Source organism: Macrobrachium nipponense, chromosome 32 (genome assembly GCF_015104395.2).
Source record: "Macrobrachium nipponense isolate FS-2020 chromosome 32, ASM1510439v2, whole genome shotgun sequence".
In the NCBI taxonomy this organism is placed as follows: domain Eukaryota; kingdom Metazoa; phylum Arthropoda; class Malacostraca; order Decapoda; family Palaemonidae; genus Macrobrachium; species Macrobrachium nipponense.
Window position 1 is genome coordinate 43974695 of NC_061094.1, and position 24742 is coordinate 43999436.

Here is a 24742-nt window from a genome sequence, read left to right on the forward strand (position 1 = left end):
GAGATAATGCTTTATAAGAAGGCATCATTACTATGTTTGCCCAGTGTGCTTTATATTGTACAGTATACAAGGGTTAGCTTATAGGGTGTTATTTGTGTATTTGCAATTGTGTATTGAGAATTATACCAGATAGTCTTCCAAGACCATTAATTTTTATCCTGCTGTCACCAGGTTCTTGTTGCGTAGGATACTTGAGGTGATGATAATAAGCAATATTCTGATGGCCATGTTCCAACAATGGATTATTCCAAGCGTCAAGAACTCCTTTCAAGCATTTTCAGTAAGTGTTATACTGTCTTAAAAACTTAAATAAACCTGTATGCTATAACTTACACGACATCCAGTACTGTGTTTTACAAATTAGGGTTCCCAGTGGAAGATAATTCCCCAAAAGAAGAAATTTAAGAAAAAAATTTTCGTCCATTTTTTTTTAGGCAGTTGCGTTTTATTTCCCTCAAGCTGTTGGTCTTGATTTCCCTGACCACCACTGCTGTTCCTACGTGGGTCAATGCTAATTCCATAACTATTATTTCAGTTTTAGCATATTGCCAGTCTACGGGTTTATGGAAATGCTGGATTATGCTAGATGAGTGCTTATTAATGATGTTTATACATTCTCACTTCACAGCCGCACTCGTTTAAGTCTCTTGAAAAAAAAAAAAAAACTGACTTTTTATAAATGGTCTTTCCTTCATTATTTCCTCAAAGTAGCAGCGTTCACTCGTTTCTCTTTATTATGCCATTTTGGTACAACGCAGAAAGTCGTTCTTGGGCCAAAGTAACTTGCCAAATTTGCACAACCTGATACCTTAGCCTAGCTTTGGGTTCCCAATAAACCTCTAAGACATGTTAAACTGTACTCTAGAGAAAAAAATTTGCCGCATTTTCTTGCTTTTGTTTTGTCAGGAGTTAGATTTGCTTTTCGACATCACCAAAGGACCTCTTGCTTTTGTGGATTTTACTCCGTGGCTTTTCAGAAGAGTGGTGGTTTATGTACTACTTTCATCGCTTTAAATGTAAATGTAGTAGTTTTGTCATTATGCATAATGCAATATATATTGAAGTACGAAGAAGTGACTGCTTGCTGTTCAAATATATATAAATTGCCAAGACTGTGCTATGAGATTAAAGGCTCACAAATTAAATTAAAGTAAGTTTTCCAGAACTAATAGGTAGATCTGGTGTGTAAAATCGTGAAAGAAAAATGGGATTATCAGCGACTTTATTTTCTTTGTTTAATTAAGTTAAGTTAAGTATATCTTAGTTTTACCAGACCACTGAGCTGATTAACAGCTCTCCTAGGGCTGGCCCGAAGGATTCTTTGTTTAATTAAAAGAACAGTAATTTCTAGCTAGTGTATTATTACTATTTTATATAAGCTCTTCCAAAATGTAATAAATCCATTATTATTGCAGGATATGGACTACATGCGCTGCACTGAACGTCTTTTAAAATTAGCGGTAAGTATCATTACTAGAATAAACTGTTAAAAGTGCATATGCACAGTCCGATCAGTGAAGTTAAGCAACGTTGGGTCTTGGTCAGTACTTGTATGGGTGACCGCCTGGGAACACCAGATGCTGTTGGCGTCTAACTTTTCGACGAGCTGCTCTATGAGCTAGAGCCCGTGATGCCATAAGGCCAGCTTATCAGCAAGAAGTCCCGGAAAATGATTGATGGTGCTAACTTGACTTATTGCTCAAAGATTTCAAGTCTTTATCTTTCATCCTCTCGTTTTTTTTTCCGTTTCTTTATTCGTGGTTAAGCAACAACTTATTTCTTTCATTCTTTCTGCTGTTAATACCAGGTCTGGGCTGGATGAGGGCATTAGGTTACTCATTTTTTTTTTTTTGCCTCTGGAAAAGAAAACTTCCACTTCACAAGGTAGCAATGATGATTGTGACACCACAGAAGTTGAGACACTGGTGAGGGATACTCAACTAAGACTTCTTTCATTTATACATGAATCCTTTCTTGAGTACTGCTACACCATCTTGACAGCACTGTATGGTATATAAGTAAGATAAAAGGGGCTGGGTACTATACGTCTCCCTTACTGTTAATTAGTATGGTACAGTATATTATCATATATCTTGGCAAGGGAGAGGTTATTTATTGCTAGTTCTCATGTGTGTTTCGATAAAATATAATTTGCTAGCTAGGTAAAATATACTCCTCGATGGTGTCAACAGGGCAAATCAGTCATAGTATTTTCAGTAATGTCTTTCTTTTTCATTCCCTTCCAGATCCCCAATCATATTTTGTGGCTCTCATGGTTCTACCTATGCTTTCATTCATTTTTGAATACCTTAGCAGAACTACTGAAATTTGCTGATAGAAACTTTTACCAAGACTGGTGGAATGCCAAGGATGTCGGAACATTTTGGAGATTATGGAACTTACCAGTGCATAAATGGGCTGTAAGGTAGGTGAAAAGTCCTTTGACCATTCTGCTAATATTTGTAATATTTCCCCATTCTTCCCTAAATATTGAATGTTTTTAAAAAATGGAGGGGAAAAATGATGCATATTAAAAGAACTTCGTTTCATTCCAGGCATGTATTTGTGCCCATGATAAAGAATAAATACAAAAAATCCTCAGCTTCATTTGTAGTGTTCATCCTGTCAGCTGCTCTCCATGAGTATTTGGTGTCTATTCCACTTCATATGTATAAAATAGGAGTCTTCCTAGGGATGATGGTACAGGTAAGCAAAAATATTTCCTTTGAATTACTGGCAAGGATGATTATAATGAGTAAGAAGCTCAAGGCTTTCAGTTATGAATGTAGGAGGGGTTTTAGTTCGTTCTTCTTATACTGTATCCTAATTTTACAGATTTTATTCAGTTCCAGTACTTATATAGAAACAATTTCTGTTCAATCAAAGTTTATATTTTTTATTCAGTGCTCTCATTTTGATCATGCCACAAAGGAAAGGGGCAAAAAGGCAAAATTAAAATTAGTTAAGAGAACGGGATGAATCTTTAGAGCTGTCGTAATTGAACCCTTGCAAAGGCTAGGACTTACAACTCCTCGACCTCTTACTGAAACAGCTGTCTGGGCTCTATGACTGATATAGAGTTGCAACGAAAAAAAAAAAAGAAATCGACAAACCTCTTTCATTGAGACTGATTAATCACAATTAAAGTGCCCATGTTCCATCTCCTCACATTCTTGCTATGTTAATTGCATGTTTAAACAGTTGCCTTTTGCTCTTCTTCTTCATTCTTCATTTTTCTACAATATCATTATTCAGAAGATGAACCCCATTCACATGGAACAAGTCCACAGGGGTCATTGACTTGAAATTCAATCTTCCAAAGAATATATGGACAATATGGTATTCATTAAAGAATTAAGTTATGGGAAATATAGAAATAAGGACCACTTATTAAAAAAGAAAAAATAATTAAAAGTAAATAGATGAAAACTTAACTAAATTATTAAAACAAATCTGTCTTTCCTCATTCAAACACATGGACTCCATACAATTGATGGTTGTGTTAAAAAATATTTTTCATAATTATATTTCTTGAACACTTTTATTTTCAGAATTTGTGGTTTAATTTTTTTTTAAACTTTAATTTAGGTTTTTTGCTTTGTTTTATTTTTTTTTCTTTTACTTTTGTTTTCCTTGTTGCAGGTACCTTTAGTTTACATCTCGACTAAAGTTGCGAATCACTTGGGACCTCGTTGGGGTAACTTAATTGTATGGGCATCACTCATCTTGGGTCAACCAATGGGAATCATGGTGTATTATCATGACTATGTTGTTAAGACTATTGATCCTAATATGCTAGGAATTTAGAAAGTTGTCTCAAATCAAAACAAATTTTAGGAGCATAGATGGGCCATTCTGTAGCCATATTTTAAGTGTTTATTTTAAGGTAACAGATAACAAGATTTAAATTACTGTAGTACTATTTTTTTTGTATCAAGAGAATATTTGCTTGCTAACTAGTCACTTTATTCCATGACTTGAATACTGAATGCCAAAAACATATATCACATGTATGTATATATACAGATGCATGATGTATATTATATTAGTACATATAGTATAATTTACATACGTAACCATACCATTTATAAATGCACATACATTTAATGTTCTATTTTTCAGTGGATGCAATACTTGTAATTACAGTATTTCTAAGCCACTTGTATAAGTGTGTGTGTGTGTACATAGGGCATTATTGTCAATATAAACTTTCACTTTACTTTGTATCTTAATATTAATGTACAGTTGCAATATTAAATAGCTGATTAGTGCCAAGACAATACAAATCAAATTAATCCTAATTCCAACATTAGTCTCTGACTCTGTGATATTTTTGGGTTTATGGCTGTGTTATTATTGACTGCTATCAGAATATAGTCAGAAGTTATGTCTCTTTCAAGCATACCAAAATTTGATTTTACTGTATTTACCATAAAAACAGAGAGAAAGAGAGAGTGAGTTAAGTTACATTTACTGGATTAGTAAACTATCTACTCTATCAGGCACTGAAGTTGTCACTATCAAAAAACACTAAACTTTCATGCATAGGGAATGGAACCTAGGTGTAGGACAAAACAGGTGGTTCTCAACACACCACTTGAACATTCTAGATGTTTGGATTTGTATCATTAAGAAGTTTAATTGTTTTCAAACACTACTGGTAACTGATCACTCTCCCACTTTTCCTCTTATAAACAGACACTATTGAAACAATTTCCTGTAAAATACTGTACAGAATTTATACTCAAATGTATATTGTTGTGTTTTACTGATATCTGGTGAATGAATATTTTTGTAAATATTACAACTAAATATTGAGGACCTGCTTTAAATAATTTAAAGTAGCGTACAGCGTAGCAAATGCATATTTGAATAAACCGTGACCAACATATTTTATCATATTAACAACAATAAAATATTTTTAACAGTTTTCTTGCATATATTTTATAAAATTTGTGATTTCATCTACCACTTGAAACTGTCAGTGCCATAATGCTGTTGCTCTTCAATCACATTGATTGGATTTATAATTGTAATTTGTGATTCAGCATGGGTTTTTTTGTAATTGGTCCAAGTGTGAAATAAATTGCTCAAATCTCCAAACAGATTGTGATTAAATTGACATCATTTTTATGTAACAAGTTTGACATTTATTACTACTTCATAGTAGAAGTAGGGAAAGAACAGTCAGCTGGTTTGAGGAAGCTACAATTGATGTTTGAAATGGACAGTTTGCTAAGAAGTGCTGTATTCATAAAACTGTCAAATTCAAGTCCATTAGTAGTGTGTAAAATAGTCCTCCTCTTTGACCAGTTGTTTTCAATTCATCAGCATTGAAAACTAACTGATGTTTGTGATATATCTATGCTATTGAAGATGAGTCCACATGCCCCTTATTTTTATATATATTTTTTTTTACCACAAGCAAACTAGGATTTAGCTGCTTTTTAATTTTCTTGGTGCCCAAAAAAGGAAAATTAATTGAAATTAGTTGAAAATATTACACCTCAGGTTATTATTAGGGTTACTTGAATCCTTGGAACTAAGCAGCTCGAAGGACTAATTACTGAAATTGATTTATTTCTTCCTGTCAGAACTGCTTGGGTTCTAGCGCTTATGCAACTTTAAAAACTTGGAGGTAGAGCAGCCTAGTTGAACTGGAATGATCTGGTTCCTTGGATCTGAAGTGCCTTGAATCCTTGTTGATGTAGTGGTTCTTATCCTCAGGCTTGGATTTAATAAGATTTTTGGTGCAGGAGTATCTGCTCTTGAGATATGAGTGGTTTTGGTCAGATGTACTGAAATGCCTTGGGTTTATGCCTTTTTCATAGTAGTGCTCGTTAACTGTCAATAATGAAGTAATGGAGTGACTGTTGTCTTACATTTTGAGCCGTGGGAATCACATGATTTTGAAGCTTTAGTAGGAACATCTGAAACAAGCCTTCTTCCCATAACAGTTACTAGTCTTGTTATATTTGGTCGCTTGCTCTTCAGACCAATCCTTACACATGAGGCATGAACACTCTTACCTTAACAAGCAGAATATAAATCATGAGGTTTGTTGTTAACACTAGCCATATTGGCATTACATAACTAACCAGCAGCTCTTCTACCTTCGGAAAATTTTGTCTGAAAACAACTGCATTTTAATCTTGAAAATGAATGCCTTACTGTACATACTAAGTCCTCTTATACAACGAGATATGTCCTTTAGATGGTAATACAAAAGTTTACATAAAACCATTACTTTTTATTTAGACATTTTAAACTATATATACATACCATTTCTACAGGCTATTGCATTTTCCTAAATTACAGTACACTTTTATAACACAATGCATTTCTTCTGTTACTGAGCATCACATTAAATTACAGGTACTGTAATATGTTATTAAGAAGAAAAGATCACCAAACTCTTCATTGCTACTAAATGATTCAGATTAAATACAACTATAACCCACAATATATATAAACTGACATAACTTGCAAACCGAGGCGATTACATATTCTGAGATCAACAAGAACCAAACCCATACAAAAGCTGACCACTCCTGATGGATGTTAAAATATTGAGTGAATGAAACAATGTTCACACACATTGTTATTTTTGAAATTATTACTAACTTAAACAGCCAGGAAAAAAAATATCACTAACCTTATAACAAAAAGAGCCGACAAACTTAACAAATGTTGTGATACACTTTGAGCACTGGTCTTACACAGTAAAGGAACTTTATCTGACACACTCACAGAGATAACCTGTGAGAAACTCTTAAATGGGCATTACAAGGAGGAAACCTAAAATAAAGAACTTCATGGTGCATGCATTATTATAAAGTTATGCTTCCAATATACATATTAATTTTTCTAATACATTCACCACTACTCTGGGCCAAGCAATCACTTATCAAATCATAAATAAAATTGCCAGAGGACAATGAAGCCTGGTAGGTGGGTTAATTTACAAAAAAATTAAATTCTATATAAAACTATTTTGACTCACCTAAGGTCAAGGAGGCAGATAGGATGGATTAGATGTGAAAGGAATTCCAGTAAGGAAGTTAATCTCCAAATATGATAGTCAACCTTATGAAAGTTCCAAGGAACTCCAAAGCTGTTAATTACCGATGCCACAGAATCACAATAGCTCTTGGGAAGTGTTCCAGCAGGCTAAACATGACTGCCTAGTAGAGTACCTGTACTAAGACTTGGGTCCAAGTAGGTTACCTCGACCTTTTTGGATCTCTGCAGGACGCTGCCCTTGGAAATGTATAGTGTGTGTTGCAGAAACGAGTCCTAGTCCTTTGTGAGCTGTTACCGAGTTTTTTCTCGCAAAAGGTTCCCAGTTTTTTAATGTTTCAAAGTTACTTGATATTACTCATGAAGGCACTGTTCTCTTCATATAGCAATTCCTTTCCTAAGATCATCGCTTATAGATAACCTCTTGCCTTAAATGTAAGGCTTTGGAGGATTCAAGAGACAGAGGAATATAGTACTCCATTTGCAGACTAATTGGGTCCCTGACTCTGCAGCTTATATAGCTGTTGTTGTATGGCCAGAATGCAATTTCACTGCAGAAGGGTCCACAACTGTAGACTTCAAATAGGTCCTTTTTGGTTTGGGCCTGAATGGTTAAGCTGTACCTTGACATTACCATTGTCATCTGTGACAAGGTCAGAGATGGGGGCCAGTCATTCCTTAATGGGCTCTGACTGGTGTTGGTGATGTCTTGACTAGCCTTTGGTGGAATTTTTTCTTAAATGATTCCTGAATGGAGTACAATCACTCCTTGGGTAGTGCCATCAATTCTGTCTGGATCCTAAATATAATCACTCTTGACTGGGCTATGACTGGATAGAGAGCAGGGAACTCCTCAACTGGATCCTGACTAAGGACTACTAACTGACTCTCTGGCCAAATTTTTTTAGTGACCCACACTAGATAAACTTTATACTATTAATGAGCTTTGGGTATTTTCTATCTTACATCACTGATGAAGCTACTAAAACTATTGTGTTCCTTGAAAAGTTGTTACATTTTTCTGTTAAGATCATACCACTGACAACAACCTAATGGAGAACTCGTGGCCATACGATGTGGTCTCTGCCTTAAGTCTTCATACCTTTCATAAATTTCACCAGAAAGCTAAATTATCTTAAAATAGTCAGATATGTCTTATTCCACCTGGTCTAATGCATGAAAACGTACACTTTCTAAATGCCAGGAATCAATGGAATGGGAATTCAGGCACCAAGAGAAGCACTGCTGAATTCCCCGAGACCAGAGAAATTGACCTGGATGCCACTGTCTTTCTGCTGACATAGGTTCAACAATATACTTGATTCAGGTACCAGTAGACAATCTTTTGCACTCCAGCAAGTGTCCCGTATGGATTACTCATTGTCACTGTCAGAGACAAAACCAATGAGCAGGTTCTTGACAACAGAAGGAATAAATTTACTGGAGGTATTGCTGTTGGCTGAACCAAGCTTTACATGCATTGATAATTTCTTCTGTATGAGAAAACTCAGGAAATATAGAAAAAAATGATTGAAGTTCATGAGGATGGCAAAACTAATTTTCACAGATAATAAAATATACAATATATACAAGTAACACAAACACTGCAAGAGTAGCCACACCCTTTAATTTATAAGTATCCAACATTATGCAGCAAAATTACTTACAACAGCAGCAAATATGAGCTAATAACCAAAGAAAATTATGTCTGGTTCAAAAAGATACCCAAGACTGGTTGAGTGGTGGTACTGCTTCAACATACAAGCAGCTCTGCTGCCAAAAAAATATAGTCATTGACTTTTTGATGAATACAGACAATAAAACTTTGCAAAAATACAAAAGCTAATGCCTTACTAAAAACATCTTGTCTGAAAATTAACTTTTCTTGTAAACTAATGAATATTACATTGAAATAGGTAATGTCAAATCATGAACAACAAGAGCCCTTCTTGTTTACCACAATCATAGGAAATGAAATAAGTGCTGGCTCCCTATATCACAGGATATCTTAGTTGTCGTCAAAACACTATTCAGAACTCATCAGTTGTCCTAAAAATACTATTTAGGACTGATGAATTGACACTGTCTCCCCAACTTCATCTGGAATAAAAGCTTCCATACCAGCAAAAGCAAATGTTGCCATGTCTGTAAATGACTCTATTTTCAGGGAGCAAACATGCAACCCACCTTAAATTCACAATGGATTTTCATGAAAGGGCTAACTAGGTATATACATAAATTGTAAATTAACAAACCATCTCATTACCATTCCTAGGGTTAAAATGCACTTCAGTAGTTTGACAGCAAATTCTTGAATAATGTATGGCTGCAATATGTATTACCAGTGAAGAACATTACCTTGTAATGCTTAAGATAACTATCTGGAGTCGCCTACGAAGACCAATCTAACGGAACCATTTCAATTGCATTAGGCTGTAGTTTACTTTTAAGATGGTTTCAACTCTCCTTGGTTCCTTCTGTAATATAAAAGTGACAAAATCCGCCACTTGTACATCTCGTGTCATAATACTTCTAAAATTATAGAGACCAGTGTTGTCCAAACATTTTCGCCCATTGTACCTTTTATTACCTTCTCCTACTGTTACATAGCCCCCACCCCCTCGCCCACCATGGCTGACCAAACTCAGTTTTATTTAGGATAATCATGCAAATAGTATATTAATTATGAAAAGACTGCATTATAGGAGTGTTGGTCAATAAATTCAAATTTATTAAACAAATAAAAATGATGATTTAATAAAAAAAATGCTTGAAAATTACTTACACAACTTAATGTGAGATATGAGGCTGATGTTCACTGATGGGATGTTTCTGTTGTGTGTGTGTGTATGTGTGTGTTCCTTGTTTGTTCACGTACCCTCATGATCTATGTTGCGTAGCCCCAGGGGTATGCGGACCCCAGTTTGGACAATAACTTCTGTAAAATTATACAAAAATTAATATCAGCCCTGTGTCACATCTGCTAATTTTCAACAGTTTTTGCAATGAATGGTGGGTTTTATATAGCCTAACAATCTGACAGTTCACTCTTTCAAGAACTGTCTGCTCTCATCATGAAATCATCTACCAGAAAATCATAATTTCTAATTACTTAATTTCTTGTAACCTTCAAACAACTCATGCCAAGTGGCATAAAGCAATGTTTAAAGTCTAAAAGACAAGAATTGATTAAATAAGACAATATAGAGTTAGTTGCATGTATATGGGAATTTGTCAGCAACAATGTGCAACATTTAAAGCACATGAATTAACACTAGTGTGTATCCAAAATGTTGCATTAAAAACAGATTACAAAATACCCCTTTTTTATATGTAACCTGGCAAGTTTTCATATCAAGTCTACCTTTTTCATCACTGTTATTGGCACTTTTTTGCTCAGTAAAAAGAACTTGCCAAAAACAAAAAGATAGCAATGTTTCCAGTTATTCTAACAGCTAAAAAAGATTAAAACATACTGCAGTTCCTAGTAAATCATCATTTACCCTTATTTGTAACAGTTGTCTATTATAAAAAATATTCTCCTTCAACCACTAAGGGGGACAAAATCACCCAAGCATGAGAAACCTGAAAAAAACACTAAAAGCAATAAAATAAATTGAGTAGCAACTGAAAATCTTGAGTATAGCAATACAGATTTAAGTCATAAGTCACATTATAGGGGTAGCGTTTAAAAACTCTTATTGATGGATGACCAACCTAAAATCTTTAAATGTTTAATCTTTTGCCATTTCTTAAACTACAGCTTTTGTGTTAAGTTCTACATTGTGTATATCACATACAGCACCTTTCATGAAGTATAAAAAAAAAGTGGTTCCTCATTGATAACCAAGTATATCACAAAAAAAACCATAACAATTATATTAAAATGACTAGGGCTTTTCAATACTTACACTCTCAAGTACACAAATACTAAAAGCTGAGACAGAAAATATAATACTATGACCCTTACAAAACAAATGTTGCAAAAACTTTGTTCTCAATACATTCAAAGAATAGCTACAAAAGCCATCTGGATTTATCAACATTCCAGTTATGAAATTTTCAGTAACATTATACTTCAAAGATAAATCACACTAAAGACATTATTATGAAGCATTTGACTCTTTAGACTGCATTTCCTGAACTCTACGACTAATAACATATGTACTGTACTGTTCTTACATCAATTCTTCCTTATCACTATGCTGCTAAAAATGGTCCATCTCATCTATCTTTAGATATGAAAAAAAACCATGCAAAAGAAATCCCTAAAAAGACTAAAAAATAAACTTCCTCAGGCTTACATTTCTCACATAATGTCCTTTGATACAAAAATTAGTAGTTTTGTTAGAAACTATCATGGAATATTTTCTGGATAAACTTACGACATGAATCGAGGTGTATAACGAACATTAATGCCCTTTCTTCCAACAAGCATTTATAGCCATAGTAGAGCAAAACACTCAATACAACATATCACTGTGTTATGGCCTGATTTCAAAGAACATAAGAAAAAAAAATTAATGTGCATATATCAAATGAGTAAACATTACTTTTTAATTAAGTCTAAGCAGAAGCTCAAGTGTAAAAATGTTTGTTAAAAACTAGTGAAATGTTGGTCATCTGACAGATCAGGTCTTCAGGATGAGAATCCTCCACCTGATCTTTATAAGTTACCCAAACCTAATGGTACGAGCAATAACATCAGTCGAGAGGTGGACATAAGAGCACATAGCATTATCATCCAAGAAACAATAAAATAGTTTCAAAATTTTTTTGTATTCATACAAAGGAAAACAAACATTTTTTAAACTAAAAAAAAAAAAATTTTTCTACCATTCCGGGCCCCTATTAGCTCCATAGAGACTACCTGCAAATCAAAGGAAGCCTTGCTTTCTGTGATGTGACCTGTTGCAATCTTCAACCATGATGGCCCTAGCTTATTCACTAGCCTTGGCCATCCCTGTACATCTACATGCTTGACAGGTCTCTCTTAGTTTCACCTTGTACCACCTCACATGAACCCAAAGCCTAAGGATGCAAAGATAAACTCTAAACTAGAAGCAGAAGAGGTGGCATACTGCAGACCTGCAGCTCTTCCTTTTTTTGGTTGGCTCAAGTGCTGCATTCCTTAAATTTAGTACAAGAATCACCAGACCATCCTCTACATTCCAGAGATATGTTACCTCTTGAGTACATTTTACCCCTGCACCATGCACACCGAGTTGTTGTTCACAGAATCTTAAATTATTAAACGTTGTCTTTCTGGAAAGGGTTTGAGCATTCTCATAAAACCATAAACCGTCAGTGATGGATATTTAAGGCGAGTCTCTAAAATGGATGGAGTTTTTCTTCATTTTTACCAAATGAAGACTCCACACTTCACAAACAAAATATGTCAGTAACTCATACTCAAAACATTTATTGATAAGTCAAAGCCTCTCAAATTATGCTGGCACAAAAATATCAGCAATCACTGGTGATAGGGGTTCCTCACAGAAGAACTCTTTTAATGGCAAGCTACTCCTCTGTTAGTTTTCAATTTACAATTTTGCACTTAAGCTTTCTGTCTAGACTGTTCTTGCTTTTCATAAAATATACTAAAAAAATGTTGTAACTCAAAAGAACCTCTGCTGCCAGCAGCAGTTTTTCAACAAACTGAACACCAATGAAAATAATTTATAAGAATGCAGATCCTGTCATTACTATAATAATCTGAATCATTCAGTCAAAAGCAATTTAATATTTAACAAAACCTCCTCTGTTCCTTTTACTATCAAGTAGCAATATACTATTTCTGTTTTTTGGCCAAAGTCCAAGGCATTACTTCACCTAAACTTATTTACTACTGTCTATAATAATATATACACATTATCTGGAAGTTCTTCACCTCAGCTTAAGCATATACCTTATATACAATTTGTTAAAAAATAATGTTCCCCTGATATTATGATTTTACAACATCCTGTTTGTCAGTAGATGGTTCCTCACTTGGTGGTTCCAAGTTAGCCTCATCTACAGCAGTTGCACCTTCCTCAGTGGACATACTGCTCTCTGCATTATTATTAGCTTCTAATTGTTGCTGCCACATATTACTATAGACTCCACCCATGCCAAGTAACTCTTCATGTCTGTAGAAAAAAATATACATTTACAGCATACTCATAAAAAACAAATCCTTCATCACCGTAAATATGACCAATATATTCACAGATTCTTCACAAATAGTAAGAATTCTTAATTAACCTGGTTGCTAACTAGTTGCTATGGTAAAAACACAAAGATTAAAGAACTTGAGTTCTGTTAACAAAATAAGCACAAAAATATTTTCCAGTAGTACTTGCCTTCCCCTTTCAATAATATCTCCATCCTTTAGTACAAGAATAACGTCAGCATTTATGACTGTAGAAAGTCGATGAGCCACCACAACTGTTGTTCGTTCTTTGCAAACCTTCTGTAAGGCAGCCTATTAAGGAAAAAATTAAAAATTAATTTAGTAAGGACTGCAAATGCAGAGATAATCTTACAAAGGATTCTTTCATAAACATACTACTGTATTTATTAAAATAACTTTTACAATTTTCCAAAAATTACAGTCAAGAATATAATGTATCTTCTTTCATAAAGCACATCTAATACTGTAGTTATGTCTGACTTGACTGATCTTGAAAGCCTCATAACTGGTGGTGTTAACCTTGATAACCTACTCACCTGAATGTTCCGTTCAGTCTGTGTATCAAGAGCACTTGTAGCTTCGTCAAGTAGTATGAAGGCTGGGTTCTTCAATATAGTACGGGCAATAGCCACACGTTGCTTTTCACCCCCACTCAATTTAAGACCTCTCTCTCCCACCTATGATAAGTATTTTTTTATTACTATGGACTTGACTATTCATTATGTTTTTGTCCAGACAGACAAACAAGACATACAACTGTCTGGCAAATCATATAATAGGAATAATCTCAGAGTAGAAAATTTTATAAGTACAGTACTAGCAATAAAACACATTTTAACATTATTATGGATTGCTGTACAGGCAACGGCCACAAAATTGCATTCTGAAAACTGCATTATTAAAATATGCAACTAACCTTTGTGTCATATTGTTCTGAAAATGTTAAAATCTTCTCATGAATGTCTGCATGTTTAGCAGCCTCTTTCACATCTGCATCAGGTGCAGTTACCTTTCCATAGTGAATATTGTAACTGAAAGCAAAAACCACACATTAGTCTTTTTTTTTTTGTATATGTTGAGAGATGAGAGAGAGAAGGTAGGAGAGAGATAGAGAGAGAGAGAATAGAGAGAGAGAGAGAGAGAGAGAGAGAGAGAGAGAGAGAGAAACATTACATATTAGAATCATCAATACAACTGAGTCCAGCTTCTATGTCATATATCTGACCAAATTAAGAAAGACAGAACAAGTTGGATCTAGATTGCAGACATCATATAATTATAAGAAAATAACAAATTTTAAAAGCAATTTATATTTTTCATAGGTATACAAATCAGAACCTTTTACATAGGAGCATCCTTCAGCAGCAGCTGACTGGAGGTTACGAAAGATAATTGAAGAATACCTCTTCATTCATCTACCAGTGATAGCAACTATTTCCCTTATGTAACTCCTTGGAGATGCAAGAAAAGGGTCGTCTCCTCTTGCAGAAACCGTTCCCAAATCATCCGACTGAGGTTGAGCAGATTGACCTCAGCACTCATCTCACCCTGGTGTGAGCCTAAAAACTCACAGCAGAATGAGGAGGTAGCCAAACCTGATCCACAGAGACAAATCTCAAACTACTAACTCCCTACCAGAAGTCCTCCTAGTGCAGGACTTCTCTTTACATGAAGCACAAAAGGTGGTACGTTAGTTCTTAATAGAGACATGAACAGCCCCACAGAACACCCAGGCCTGTCACAACAATGTTGCTCACTCATGTTTTTTCTCTATATGACAAAAAAAATAAATAAATAAAAAAAACTAGAAAGACAACAAAAGCAAAGAGCAAACACACAAGCAGATTCCTCATCCTGGTTCTCAACTGAAGTCAAAACTGTTTACTGCAGCATATCTAAACCCTATGGCAGCCAAAAGAAAAGTGAGTAGTGATGGTAGGTGAGTAAGGGATACTCTCCCACTCATCCCCCTTCTCCAACAATTAACTACATTGTTACGAAGTTTTCAATGACTGATTCCAGCTAACCATGAAAGGTACTCTTATAAATAAAAGGCTCAGGTTTGTATTTCCACACAAATGAAAATGTATTATTTATGCATTCTAAGGATAACTGAATCATAGAATGAAATAGAGGAATTGTAGGACATGAATTTTACCAGAATTTTCTACCAACTTTTGCAGGTCCTCATATAAAAGAATTTAATCACATTTTTCAACATCTCAACTTTAATTCTCTATGATCCAGAAAGGAAGGTAAGTGCTATTCATACACTCCGAGGAAGATTTAGTCATAGTATTAAACAGAAGAAAATGAGAAAACTAAATTTTATCAGAATTTGCATATGCCATAAGAAAAAATTCTTTAAGGCCTATTTTGTTAAGAAACACACTTAGAATAACAACTGCTTACAAAATAGTTTCATTGAAAAGCACTGTATCTTGGGGAACAACACCTATAGCTTGACGTAGAGAATTCTGCTTGTAGTCTCTGATGTCCAGGTTATCCACAAAAACTGCTCCACTAATGACATCATAGAAACGGAAAATGAGCCTCATGATAGTGCTTTTTCCACTCCCTGTTGGCCCAACCTACAGAGAAAAATAAAGTTTAATTTATTAAAAACTACATTTATTTATGATTACTAAACATGAACTAGTTGATAATGTAAATGATAAAACCCATTACATAACCCAAAGTCAATTTCAAACTTTAGTTAGAACATTTGTTTTATAAAGGCTTCAAAATACATAGTGCTCATCAAATACAAGACACCTGTAGCTACCTTTTAATAACAACAAAAGTAGCCAAATTGTAATAAAAGTTTAAGCAACAAGGCTCTTATTTCAAGATGGCTTTCCTAAAGACATGAATCAATAACACTGGTGGAAATGAGTACTAGACAGCAACTCTGTCTGTATGACCTTGTCATTTGAAGTAAAGATGGAGTGTTCTGTAGAGCATTCCCCTCTGAATTTCTAAGAGGTCAGAGGAAATAAGAACACCAATAAAGGGGACAATGTAAAAACTCCTCTGAGATGCTAACCACAAAGGCGTGTGAGGTTTGCTATGGAAATTCTGCACAGTTAGCTTGAGATTCCACTATGCATACTTTCCTACAAGTGAATGTAACATCCTCTTAGTTGTTTATTTCCACAAACACACATGAACTTAGAATATTTAACATAGACAAATCTACTGGTAAAGTATCAAAACTGGATATACATCTAAGAAAATGAAGATACTTTCATATAAAAACACAAATAAACTTACGATAGCTATGGTTTGGCCAGGTTCAGCAACAAAAGAAATATTCTTTAAAATTGGCCTCTCAGGAGAATAGTGGAAAGAAACATCCTTAAACTCAATTCGTCCTTGAGGTACTAATAGCAGCTGAGCATCCTCCTACAGGAAAAATGACTGGAATGAACAAACTGTATATAAACAATGTTTTCAAACATACACAGCAGTCATTTTTGCTTTTTACAAAAACCTCTAATTTTACACATACAAAAAGAAAAAGTTATGGTTATTACAGTATTGTAATTTTTCAGTAGACTAAATTTCTTAAATCATGCTTTCATGTATGTATTCCCTCCAATAATACTAGAGGTAACACTCATTTTACCAATGTTAAAGTCCATTCATATCTCTAAGAGCTAAAGACTTAATTTAGGAAATCTGGAATTAGAGGGGCTGGAAGGAACTCACTAACCAAACCTTCCATATATTACAAAACTGGCAAAATGTCTTCAAATCTTGCATGAGCTCATAACTCCAACAATTCTTGCATATATGGTTCAGTCCAATAAAGACTTGGAGGGAATCATACAAAAGATATTAAAACAGTATTGTTTAGTGCTAACTTATCACTGCAAAAAAGGTAGAAGCCAAAGGATTTTTCCATTGCTTATAATATACTTACTTTAGTAAAATAACTTTAAAGGATGAAATGGACCGCAAAATATTTAGGATCTTTAATTTAAAAAAGTAAAGCTCCCACAACACAGTAAATCTCCACCAATGGATCTTTGAAATATGATATTGTTATGATACAATAAAGTTTGTTCATACTTACCTGGCAGATATATATATAGCTGTATTTTCTGAAGTCCGACAGAATTTAAAAAACTTCCGACACACGCAGTGGTCGGCCAGGTGGTTAGTACCCATTCCCGCCGCTGGGAGGCGGGTATCAGGAACCATTCCCATTTTCTATTCATAATTTTTATTTCCACTGCCCCCTGAGGGGAGGTGGGTGGGTACTTCTTGATATATATCTGCCAGGTAAGTATGAACAAACTTTATTGTATCATAACAATATCATTTTGTTCATGAAACTTACCTGTCAGATATATATATAGCTGAATCCCACCGTTGGAGGTGGGAAGGGACAGAATAGAAGGATTTTGGGAAACAAATGCATGCAGATGATTTACATCTTGGTTCCACCTGTTAGCATAGCCGACTTCGTGATTACTGTCACCCAAGTCTGCTTCTGCTTTACTAGAGTTGCCAGCGAGGTAGACCTATAAGCTGGTGCACTCCAGATGATCTGTCACGGGGGCGTGACCACAATGTGACTAGACCATATCGACCATACCATGAGGGCTAAGAAGTAAAATAAATATATATATATCACCACCTGACCAACCTAGCCAAAGTTAAGGTGTGTTAACTAAGGCTTAAGAGTTAAGAAGTCGCCGTTGTCGGCGACTCAACAACTAAATTAAGAGCTCTTCCTAACCATTTTCTACAGGATAGGATGAGTGGTACTTCTTGCCCCCAAGATTGTGTCTGCAGACACGTATGGCCCTAGCGAGCAGCAGATCTCATATGCCATCTTCACATCTCGCAGGGAGTGTGAAGTGAACACAGAGTTGCTTCGCTAAAACATGGTACTCAGGATGTTGCTGAGTGCCATGCTCTGTTGAAATGCTTCCGAGGCCGCGCCCTCACCTCGTGAGCATTGAGATAAAAAGATTTCAAATCTTTGTGCAAACACAATGAAGGAGCATTTTTGAAAGAACTCCTTAACATAAAGCCAGGCTGTTCTTCGATATGGGCGCAAGTCTGTCTTTTTCGGAACACTGCAGATTGCCCGAATGACTTCGACTTTCTTGAGTTTTATGTAGATAAAACTTGAGAGACCTGACAGGGTACAGGACTCTCTCTGGCTCCTGCCCACTAACTTGTGCCATCCTTGCTTCCAAGCTCCTGGCCCAAGGACAAAACGGGTTACCATTCTTAGGCCACAACGAAAGGCTTAGAGAGCACACCGCCTTGTGTTCTCTAAAGCCAAAACTTGTGACGATGGCTTAAAATCTCACTAACCCTCTTTGTCGTATCTAGGGTGGTTAGAAGAAGGCCTTCCTGATCACATGCAAAGAAGTTAACAGGTAGGAGAGGTTCGAATGTTTTGACATCAAGAACTTCAGACTACGTCTAAGTTCCATATTGAAAGCTTCGATCTGGACATGCACAGTCAGTCCGTCTGTACTAAAGTCAGGTGACTGACCAGTTGACCAGTCAGACGAATCAAGACAGCAAGGCTGTACCCTGAAGCCCATAAGGCACTATTCTTCGCTGAAGGATGAGTGTCTGGACTGCCTGGGCGATTCAATCTAAGCAAACCTTGGGGGGTGTATCAACGCAACCCAACGTCGTCAGCGAATCAACTCCTGACTCGAGCTTCTGGTGCCAGGAGAAAGGAGCAAGGAGCAAAAAGGCGATTCAGTCCCGAAGGAAGAATGCCTGACAGTCCAACCTGGTCTCATGTTACACGATCATCGGGGGTGTATAAACGCAACCGACTTCGTGGCAACAAGAAACTCAGGGCTACTATATGTCGCCTATCTCGCACGAGTGTCTGACTCCGAGAAAACAGGTGAGACAAAAAGTAGATGGTGAGCGAGTTTCGAGATTCCACAGAACTCAAAGATCGTGAAGGGCTTTGTTGTTTGACAGACGCAAATCTCTGAGCCCAAAAGCCGTCAACAACATATTTGCGTATTCTTTAATATTTGTGACTGCCAGCTTATCCCATTCTTTCAGACGGAAATGGAAGACGGTAATCTTATTCCTGTCAACATCTCGATAGTCTGAACGTTGTCAGACTCAGAGCGGAGAGGTTATAGGTACCTTTCGAGTTAGAGTAGACCGACTCTCTCGGAAAAGGTCCTTGGAAAGTGAACTAGGAAGGATGTGACCTCTGTGAATCCAGGATCCTGAAGGCCAACATGGGCGATCAGCGTCATTGTCGCTCCCTGTGACGTCACAAATCCTCATTACATTTCCATAAGCGATTGAAAAAGGGGAAAAAAGAGACTAAACATCCATCCCCGTTTAATATCACAGGATGGCGTTTAATGGTACCGATCCCGGATCGAGAAAAAGGGAGCAGAGAAGAAGAAGCCTCTTCGTCCTCAACATACGAAGAGAAGAATGAAAGGGCGTCCCTAAAGTCTCCACAAATCTCAACTTACTTCTAAAGAAATATTCCACTCGGAAGTCAAAAGTTGCTGCCGTCGATCGGAGACGTTCGTACGGACTTTTGCAATCCTGTAACGAACCTCTAGAGGATCGTTACATTCTACGCCTGTTGTTATAATAGGCTCTTTCTCGTAAACTCGCGCAGGGACCGAGAGAAATACTTCTTAAGATATGATAGAGCTGTGGAATATCAGAGTTGATGTGGACCCACTGGTTCCAAAAAAACTCGTTTCGAGGACTGGAGGGACCACCGAATTGCATTTACTTCTTTCAGATTAAGATCCAGGACATCTGAAACCCTATCCAGATGTCCGGCACCTTCTTTCTATCATGACGCACTGAGAGATGTTCAGAATAATTCCTAGATCTTGAATAATATTTCAGTTTCCCGGTAGGAAAAAACTGTGGTCTGAATTGCAGTCTATTCGGGGAAAGGGAAACAAACTTCTTCAGGAAGGAAATGGTCCCCAGCAAGCTCATCCATTCCCTCCCCGAGTATGCTTACTTCCCTAATAAGGCTGCGCTTTGCCTAAGCAGGAGAGCATATAAAAATGCAATGTTGCGGTAGACTCGTAGTTCTATGCCGTGCGGTAACGAGCACCGAAAGGATTAAGAGATAACTCTGTTGAACATAGTAAGGCAAAACGAATGCAACGTTTATTCATTCACGTAAGAAATCCCCTCAATCTTAGGCTAAAGTCCGTGATTGTAGGACAGAGATACAGTTAGTCAGTCAATCCCGCAGGAGAGACGTAACCGCCAGCACAGAGATACGGTTAGTCAGTCATCCCGCAGGAGAGAGAGACGTAACCTACAGCGCATGACAGCGCACGATCTGTTACTGGCTCGGTTGGAACTTGGACAGTCAGACACAGCAGTAGCCAGCAGCTTACGAACGTCGTCTCTTAACTTTATGTCTGGGTTGCCAGCTACCCTATTCTACGAGAAATAGTCCGTTATTTTTGAGCAAAAAGAGACTCTCAAGCTGGTATATTTAAGCGAAACAAAAAACGCTAAATATATAGATGCGTTTGTGTCGTCAGAACACTACCATACAACGGTAAAAGATAAATCGGAAACTCCTGGAAGGCTGCAGGGAGTAACGATTAAATGTCCTTAAAATGATATTGTTATGTTACAATAAAGTTTCATACATACTTACCTGGCAGATATATACATAGCTAAGACTCCGTCTTCCCCGACAGAAATTCAAATTTGTTTCCGCGGCACTCGCTACAGGTAGTCAGGGTGATCTACCGCCTGCCCTGGGTGGCAGGACTAGGAACCATCCCCGTTTTCTATCATATTTTCTCTCTTCCACCTGTCTCCTGCGGGGAGGCTGGGTGGGCCTTTAATTGTATATATCTGCCAGGTAAGTATGTATGAAACTTTATTGTAACATAACAATATCATTTTCATACAATCAACTTACCTGTCAGATATATACATAGCTGATTGGCACCCTTTCGGTGGAGGGTAAGAGACAGCTACTATATGGAATAGACAGGTAAACAACATATGTTGTAGGTATAAATAAACCTTGGTTCCTACCTGATAGGTGGTAGACTTGGTGGGTGTTTGCCCAGTAGTCTGCATCACCTCAGAAAACTTTAGCGAGATATGTGATCTATGGCCAACGAGTTCTTGTGGGTCTGCCGATGGGGTCTTACCCACTTACTCAGCAGAGCCTAAAAGGACTTTGTCAATGGGTGCTGATCCACTTATATGACAATACACCTTATGAAGGAGCACACAACCAATCCCGACCACCTGATCCTAACCATGTGTTAGAACTAAGGATTGTTACGAGTTATCCCCGAACTCGTCACAACAACCGTAACTCAAAAACCACTACGCACACATACATAATTTTTCAAAAAAATTATACTCAACTAATTGGATATGACGAGAATTCTCTTATGAACAACATAGACGGCCGCCCGTGCGAGCCTGAATCCTCCATTGTTCGAAGAGATTCTCGACCATATCCAAACAGAAGAACAGTATATACATTTAAGGATTGGTGTCGGCTCCCGTACCCAGAATCGTATCTGCCGATACGATAGGACCTAGAGAAAAGCACTTCTCATACGTCACACGCACGTCTTTCAAGTAATGAGATGCAATACTGAGTTGCATCTCCAATATGTCGTATCTATAATGTTTTTAAGCGACATATTCTTATAAAACGAGAGAGACGTCGCAACCGCTCTTACTTCATGAGCTTTTACCCTCAGTAGTTTGTAATTGTTCGTCAGGACAGACCTTATGAGCGTCCGTAATGACGTTTCTTACAAAGAACGCTAGAGCATTCTTTGACATCAGTCTTGTGGGGTCTTTTACCGCGCACCAAAGACCTTGTCTAGAGCCTCCCAACTGACGCTTCCTCTGAAGATAGAACTTCAGAGCTCTAACAGGGCATAGAGACCTCTCTGCTTCTCTGCTACGAGACTAGACATCCTTTGACTTCGAATGACCTAGGCCAGGGATTCGTGGGATTCTCGTTTTTCGCTAAAAACAGAGTCTTAAACGAGCAAATCGCCGAGTCTCCCTTGAATCCTACTTTATCCTGCAGAGCTTGTAACTCACTAATTCTTTTTGCCGTCGCTAACGATAAAAGAAATAGGCATTTTCTAGTTATGTCTCTAAATGATGCTCGATGCGGAGGCTCGAATCTATCCGAAGACAGATATTTGAGGACTACGTCCAAGTTCCAGTTCGGAGGTACTGGTTCCGAAGACTTTGAAGTCTCAAAAGATCTAATGAGATCGTGGAGATCTTTGTTGCCAGATCTAAACCTCTGTTCCTGAATACAGCCGAGAGCATACTCCTGTATCCCTTTATTGTGGATACGGCTAGATGAGATTTTACTCTCAGGAATAGCAAGAAATCAGCAATTTCCGCTATAGAGGTAGAGGGAGGAGGACAACTTCTTGGCTCTACACCACCTTCTAAAGACCTCCCACTTCGACTGGTATACTTTCGTAGTGGAGGTTCTGCGAGCTCTCGCGATCGCGCTTGCCACTTCGCGAGAAAAGCCTCTCGCTCTGACAAGTCTTTCGATAGTCGAAAGGCAGTCAGAGCGAGAGCGGGGAGGTTTTGATGGTACCTCTTGAAGTGTGGTTGTTTGAGAAGATCCGTCCTTTCTGGTAGGGATCTTGGAAAGTCTACGATCCACTCTACCACCTCCGTGAACCATTCCTGGGTTTTCCGGCCAAAAGGGGCTATTAAAGTCATCCTCGTCTCTTTTGACGCCACAAACTTTTTCAATACTAACCCCAGGATTTTGAATGGGGGAAAAGCGTAAACGTCCACTCGAGACCAGTTTAGCAGGAAGGCGTCTACCATAATTGCTCTTGGGTCTTCCACGACCGAGCAAAACACTGGGAGCCTTTTTTGAAATGTATGCGAAGAGATCCACATGAGGAGTTTCCCCACAGAGACCAGAGATCGAGACACACTTCCTCGTGCAGAGTCCATTCGTTCTGTATGAAAGGACCTGGTTCCTCCTGCTGAGCCTGTCCGCCCTCACATTCCTTACTCCCTGTACGAACCTTGTCAGCAGGGAGATGTTCCTGTGAGACGTCCAAAGTAATAGGTCCCTCGTGAGTTCGTAAAGGAACGAGGAGTGTGTCCCTCCCTGTTTCCGAATGTAGGCAAGTGCGGTGGTGTTGTCCACGTTTACTTGCACTATCTTGTCTCTCACCATAGGTTCTAGGCTCTTCAAAGCCAGGTGTACGGCGAAGAGCTCTTGCAATTTATGTGCCAGGACACCTGTGCTGGTTCCAGGTGCCTGACACTTCCTCCGAGCCTAATGTCGCTCCCCAACCCGTCTCCGACGCGTCGGAGAACAACACTAGGTCTGGGTTCTGTGTTCTTAGAGAGATTCCTTTGTTCTCTTCCAGAGGTAGCAACCACCACTGTAGGTGTGCCTTTACCTCCACTGGAATGGGAAAAAACGTCCGACAGTTGTCCGTTTTCCAGCTCCAAGACTTCTTCGAGGAAGAATTGAAGTGGACGGATATGAAGTCTTCCGAGAGGAAGAATTGTTCCAGCGAGGAAAGCGTCCCCAGAAGGCTCAACCATTCCCTCGCTGACGTTTGCTGCTTCTAATAAGAGAGAGATTATCCTCAAACCTTTTGCGGTTCTCTCTTGCGAAGGAAAAACTCGAAAACCCCGAGAATCCATCCGAATCCCCAGATAGACTAGGTCTTGTCTGGGGGTCAGCTGAGACTTCTCGAGGTTCACCAGCAATCCCAACGCCTTGGTCAAATCCAGAGTTAACTTTAGGTCCTCCAAACACTGTCTCTCCGATCTGGCCCTGATGAGGCCAGTCGTCTAGGTACAGCGAGACATTCACTCCTTTGAGATGAAGAAATCTCGCCACATTCCTATCAGGCTTGTGAGACCTGAGGAGCTGTGGACGGCCGAAAACACAAGGCTCTGAAACTGAAAGATCCTTCCCCCCGTCATGAATGGAGGTACTTCTTCGACGGAAGGGTGGATCGGGACGTGAAAGTAGGCGTCTTGGAGATCTAGAGACACCATCCAATCTCCTTGTCGTAATGACGCTAGGACTGAAGCAGAAGTCTCCATGGAGAACTTCTCCTTCTGAACAAACATTTGTTCAGAGCGCTGACGTCTAGTACTGGTCTCCAGCCTCCCCGAGGCTTTTCGCCACTAGAAAAAGGCGATTGTAAAACCCCCGGGGAGTTTTGATCCAGTACTAGTTCTACTGCACTCTTGTCCCACATTTGTTCCACCATCGATCGAAGAGTATCTCTCAGCACAGGATCCTTGTACTTGGCTGATAGTTCCCTTGGTATTGATGTTAGGGGCGGAGTATTCAGGAAAGGGATACGATATCCCTTCCTTATGATATTTAGTGAAGACGCGTCTGCGTCTATCAGTGTCCAGGCTCCACGAATCCCAGGAGCCTGGCACCTACTGGTGCTTGGTGGAGGAAATGTGTTTTCATTTCCCTTTTTAAAGGGACGAAAGGCGGACCTACCTCTTCTCTCTGGAGCCTTCCTTCTCGCGGGAGGTCTGGAGATC

General features: G+C 38.0%; 2 protein-coding genes across 3 annotated transcripts in view; one reads left to right on the forward strand and one right to left on the reverse strand.

The window, feature by feature from the left end:
• Window positions 1-5103, forward strand: part of LOC135207497 (diacylglycerol O-acyltransferase 1-like) — a 48804-nt gene extending 43701 nt beyond the window's left edge. For both annotated transcript variants that reach the window (XM_064239310.1, XM_064239309.1), the window contains exons 9-13: window positions 172-280; window positions 1416-1460; window positions 2247-2425; window positions 2556-2706; window positions 3643-5103. In XM_064239310.1, the coding sequence (XP_064095380.1) occupies window positions 172-280; window positions 1416-1460; window positions 2247-2425; window positions 2556-2706; window positions 3643-3807 (649 nt within the window). In that variant the 3' untranslated portion in view covers window positions 3808-5103. The remainder of the gene's footprint in view (window positions 1-171; window positions 281-1415; window positions 1461-2246; window positions 2426-2555; window positions 2707-3642) is intronic.
• A 1132-nt stretch (window positions 5104-6235) lies between these two features.
• Window positions 6236-24742, reverse strand: part of LOC135207496 (ATP-binding cassette sub-family B member 6-like) — a gene marked incomplete in the record, with an annotated part of 62216 nt that continues 43709 nt past the window's right edge. The window contains 7 exon segments of the mRNA XM_064239307.1: window positions 6236-9958; window positions 13012-13151; window positions 13365-13486; window positions 13732-13872; window positions 14112-14226; window positions 15608-15786; window positions 16469-16600. Of these exon segments, the coding sequence (XP_064095377.1) occupies window positions 9891-9958; window positions 13012-13151; window positions 13365-13486; window positions 13732-13872; window positions 14112-14226; window positions 15608-15786; window positions 16469-16600 (897 nt within the window).